Source organism: Myotis davidii, unplaced genomic scaffold (genome assembly GCF_000327345.1).
Source record: "Myotis davidii unplaced genomic scaffold, ASM32734v1 scaffold663, whole genome shotgun sequence".
Taxonomy (NCBI): Eukaryota; Metazoa; Chordata; class Mammalia; order Chiroptera; family Vespertilionidae; genus Myotis; species Myotis davidii.
Genome location: NW_006295816.1, coordinates 2,720,251 through 2,725,067, shown reverse-complemented (window position 1 = coordinate 2,725,067; position 4,817 = coordinate 2,720,251). Strand labels below are relative to the sequence as shown.

The 4,817-nt window shown below is 57.9% G+C and overlaps 1 protein-coding gene across 1 annotated transcript; it reads right to left on the bottom strand.

Moving 5' to 3' along the window:
- Positions 1-1,625: 1,625 nt before the first annotated feature.
- Positions 1,626-4,468, bottom strand: MANF (mesencephalic astrocyte derived neurotrophic factor). The gene is made up of 3 exons (XM_006770474.2): positions 3,959-4,468; positions 3,165-3,306; positions 1,626-2,059 (listed from the first exon to the last, which is right to left on the bottom strand). Exons 1-3 carry the CDS (start codon positions 4,451-4,453, stop codon positions 1,875-1,877), a joined length of 822 nt encoding a protein of 273 aa, XP_006770537.1. The 5' UTR covers positions 4,454-4,468; the 3' UTR covers positions 1,626-1,874.
- Positions 4,469-4,817: the final 349 nt, after the last annotated feature.

Genomic DNA, 4,817 nt, shown 5'->3' with positions numbered 1-4,817 from the left:
AGGGCGGCTCGAACCGCTCCCGACCCTCCCTCTGTGCGCGCCGGGACCCGCGGCCCCTTTACGCAGTAGCCCTCCTGCCCCACCACGCGTCTCCCGACTGGGGTTCAGGGCTGACCACCCCGAGGATTGGAGCACGCCGCTGCCTAGGCCCGGCCCAGGACCCACGCTCACAACTCCGCTCACCTGCGGCGCCCCCAGCTCCTCATTCCACCCACCCAGAGGCGTGGCTACTCATGTGGAGGCGAGACTTGTCTAGGCCAAGGTGGGAATAGGCTCCTTGGCCCCAGACGGCGGCTGCCAGGGCGCAGGGAAGGCCACGTCCACTAGTTAACCTGATTGCCACCCGCCTCTTCCAGGGGCAGGGCCTCCTCTCCGAGGTGAAGTGAGGGGAGCCAGGGAGAAGTGCTGGACCCATCGCAGAACCTGCCCACTGAAGCCACAGGAACGTGGCTGCCCACCGCACTCTCCTCCCGCACTGGACAACAGCTCCGGAGCAGCCAGAACAGGTGCACGGGAAAGGCCTTAGAAGAACACCTGTAGCACTGCACGCCCTGCTGAAACCTGCTCCCGCACAACCATGGGGTCAGCCCTCGGGCGGGCAGTCTTCCCTGTCCGGTGGCCTGGTGGACACGGAAGCCCTGGGAACACAGACCTAGGGGGCTGAGACAGATCCATCTTCCAAGACTTCTGGCTCCAACCGTGGATTTTCCCGGCACTTTTTATGGGCTCAGGACACTGCTTGTCAGATCTTAAGAGCCCCCTGGCTCCCCCAATCAAGGAAGTCTTGGCCTGAGAAGTGGCTCAGCCTCTGGTGGTCCTCAGACATGGTGCTGCCAAGCCCTCGTGGGCGGTACCGAGGCCCTTATGTAGGCAAACCGAACTCAGGAATTGCACACAGGAGGTCTGAGGGCTGAGCAAGTCCTTGGCAAGAACTGCTTGTCCTTCCCGGCAGGTGGTCTCTGCGGGTCCGAGAATAGATGTTTCCATTGAGTCACAGCTCCTGCCCAAACCTGGGTTTCTGAGCACCAACCCCACAGAAAGCAACTAAAACCGGATGTGGGGACAAGCCCCCCGAGGACCTCAGCTGCGACTTCTCTCAGGGAAAGACGAAGGGCAGCCTCCCGGGCTCTTCTGACAAACCGCCCCCTCCTGGTCTTGCAGAAGCCCCACGAGGCCTAAGGCTGCTGCTGACACTAGACCACAGCTCCGATGAGCAAGTGCGCACATGGCCAGATCTGAGAGGAGCCGGGTCAAGAGCATCTTAGAAACGTGACCGTGCTGAACAGCGACTGACGTCATCGTCGCAGAAAACCACTCGGCCTGGACGTAAGCCCTTACCTTGTATGGCAGACTCCACCCCCTGTGCCTCCCAAGAAGCTGGGCCGCCTCCAGCCCAGCAGGAGGGTGAGATAGTCACTGTGGGAATTAAGCCCAGCTTCCTCCTGGGCCTCCCCCCCTCCCCGCACAGCCCGCCAGCCCAGCCCGCATCCCACCCGGGGATCTCCAGCACTGATGCCCGTCGGGGTACCAACGTGAATGGACCTGGAAATTCTGTAAACCAGAAAGCATAAGTCAGTGGGATCTTCATGTGGGCGAGACACTAATTCAGTGTTCAATTCTCCAAGGACAGCTAGAAGTTTTCTTCCTTTAATAAAAAAATCCCAGACACACTTTGAAGTCCCAGAGAAAACCAGCAACAGAAGGAAGTGACCCCCGACAGGGGTGCTGGAGAGCCAGCACCATCCAGAGAGCTCCAGGCTCAGGCTCCACACCTGACTTGTCAGGAGCTGGTCTAAAAATAAATTACAAAACGCTGTTTGGGGAAGACACAGCTGAACTGTTTCTTTCCCTCAAGGGCCGCAGGGATGGGCCGACTACAAATCAGTCCGTGAGCTGGCCGCCTTGGGGGCGTACTTGGGCATCAGTTCATGGATCTTCCGGATGTAGTCGGACTTTTCTGCACAGCCTTTGCATGTCTCCCCCCAGTCGTCCAAGATCTTCTTTAGCTCTTTAACGCGCAGCTTTTTCAGGTCCACCGTGCTCAGGTCGATCTGCTTGTCTGGAGGAGAGCAGGAGAGTTACCAGCTGGGCGGGGCGGCCACAGACCCCCGGCAGGCCCAGGCTGGATCCCCTGCACAGCCAAACCACCCCTTAAACAAGTGGCCCTACTGGTCATGGGGAGACAGTTCCAGACACACACAGGTGTGCAGTCCCAGGCCCCCGAGGGGGAGGTTGGCCTCTTCACCAGGAAGGCTGGTCTCATGCTGGCAGTGTCACCAGGGACAGGGATGGAGGTCACAGCCTAGTCCTTCAGGAGGAATGTGGCTACCCCTCGCCCAAGCGCCTCTTGAATAGTCATGGTAGAGGTCAAGTTATGTAAAATGACCGTTTCAGGGCAACAAAGCGGGTAGATCCCCCAGCCCATTTCCCAGCACAGGCCCTGGTCAGGCCCCGAGTCAGGAGCTCACGCTCCACTCCTTGTGACCGAGAGAGGCCTGCGCCAACTGCACTTCCCAGGGGCTCTCTCCAAGTCCAGGCGTCCTTGACACACGTGGGTGAACACAGGACTTTGGACACTCAGACCACAATGAAATGTGTTGGTGACATTGAAACGTCATAGAAGAAAACAACACTTGCTGGTCCTGACCCTTCTTTCCCAGCAGAGACCTACGCATAGAAGATGCCATGGCAGCCCCAGCTCCTGACCTGCCCGGACACGCACTTCCTTTCAAAATTATAAAGCGCTTGCAGCCAGGAAAGCCCGTTAAACCAAGGAAGGCCCCACCACACCCCTCCTCAGCCCTCAAACCCATGCCCCCAACTTTGCCCAGATTAACAGCCAGATCTTTCTTCACCAACCTGCAAGGCGCCCTGTGACCAGCTCACCACCTGTCATGCCACACTGCTGTCTCTGCCCTGCCTACTTCCTCTGTCTGGAATGTTCTTCCATTCCCTTGGCTAATGTCCCACCTCCTACAAAGTTTGCTGAAAAGTCACCCCAATGATACCTCTTCTGACCTCCACCCATCAGGATGCCAGATCTGCACCCCCCACTTAGCACCGTCTGCCATGTTCAGCCACATACACACGAGGGCTCTCGTGTATCACCCCACGAAGCTGGCACCGAGTCGCAGAAGGCCTGTGGTGTAGGCCCGACCACTCACCGTACTTCAGCTCGCAGATCTGGCTGTCTTTCTTCTTGAGTTTCTCGCAGATTTTCTCCACGGGGATGTGGTGGGCCAGCGGCTTGGACACCTCGTTGATGATCTTGGTGGCGGCGTCATCCGTGGCCCCAATGTAGTAGCACTGCAGCAAGAAAGGATACGGCCTCAGGGGAATGCCCTGCCGTCTCAGAGCACCTCCTCTCTCTGCCGGGCCCTCCTTTCCCCAGGCCGCGCCTGTGCTGGCGGTCAGATACAGTCCGCGGGAGCCCCGAGTCGTGACATGCTCAGTCCCAGAGCTGGCAGCCACCACATGAGGCTAAGAGCCACCAGGGTTCAATCCTTTAAACAGACAGACAGACAGAACCAGACTGCCAAGGAAATGAAAGCTACAAAAGACACGCCTCACTGGGGCTCCTGGCCTCCATGGGGCCCCAGCCCACCCTGTGCACATAGTACCTCTGTCCTCGCTCATGCCAAGATCGTTCTGGCCTCTGGGCACTCCCACTGGCTGTTCCCTTGGCCTGGGATGCTCTTCGCCCACCCATGACCCTTCCCCTCTCCACCCCACCATCCCTTTTCCTCCTGACACCCACCCTGCGCCCTTTGCCTGTCACTCTCCTCCCTGGAGAGTCCCAGTGCCAGCACCGAGCAGGTGCTTAGTCAACAGTAACCGGACAAAACATGTGACAACCGCAGAGAAGGCAGGTCAGTCGGGCATGAGTTCATCCGGGACTCACTCGGGACTCACTCGGGCCTCCGCCCGGGCCTGCGGGGAGGGGTCGCCAGCTACTCACCAACCGATTCTCTTTGCCTCTTGCTTCGCGGCAGAAGTTTACAAGTTCTTTTTCGATAGAGGCCGGTGAGAAGGTGACATCTCTGTCTTTGAGGTCCTGGTAAAATCTTCCCAGATAAGAAACACAAACTGCAAAAGAGAGAAAGGAGAGGATGCTCAGCCACCGCCCAGCTGCACCCGAGGAGGCAGCGGGAGGCGAATTTCCCGGCGCCCGTTTTTCTCCGGGGCTCACAGTCCGGCAGAACGCGGGCCGGGTCCCCGGGACACCCAATGCCCACAAACAGCTCCTCCCTCTTCCTTCCATGAAGTCTGACCCAGACTGAACGCGGCCCGGAGATGGCCTCACTGTGACCTCACAAACGGGCAAACCGGCGGCCGAAGGGCAGACGAGCCAGATGCTGTTGATTTCCACACACGCCGACCCCGAGGTGCCGGCCACCCTCCCAGAGCCGCTGCCCAGGGGCGGGGACGGATGAAAGCTCCGCGAGGTGCCCATGTCTGGTCGTTGTCAGTACCACCGGGTCCTAACTTTTTCTCGCCCCACGTGATGTTTTCTATGCCCGGCCCCGGCCCCTCTTCGGGCAGATCCCGCTGGGACAGTTTATGGTGTGTGTGTGTGTTTTTTAACTTTAAATGTGTGGAGTTTATGAAAAATACAAAATTGCCTGCATAATGCTAGTAAACTTGTAAATGGTGGATTTGTAATTCAGTTAGTGGTAATCCAGCTAAGTAGTTTTTCCTTCCACCAAGTAAATAGAATGACCTGTTGTCCCCAACCCACTCTTGATTTCATTGCTTACCATGGTTATTTTCTGTGTTGGGTAGCATGTGAGGACATTTTCATTGATTTGGAGGAAATG

Bases quoted from the DNA above. Each gene is read 5' to 3' on its own strand.
- MANF (XM_006770474.2), bottom strand. From the start codon at position 4,453: ATGGGCACCTCGCGGAGCTTTCATCCGTCCCCGCCCCTGGGCAGCGGC. The intron at 3,307-3,958 runs GTGAGTAGCTGG...TTCTTGCTGCAG, and splicing joins GAGGCAAAGAGAATCGGTTG to TGCTACTACATTGGGGCCAC. The intron at 2,060-3,164 runs GTGAGTGGTCGG...GCTCTCCTCCAG, and splicing joins GATCTGCGAGCTGAAGTACG to ACAAGCAGATCGACCTGAGC.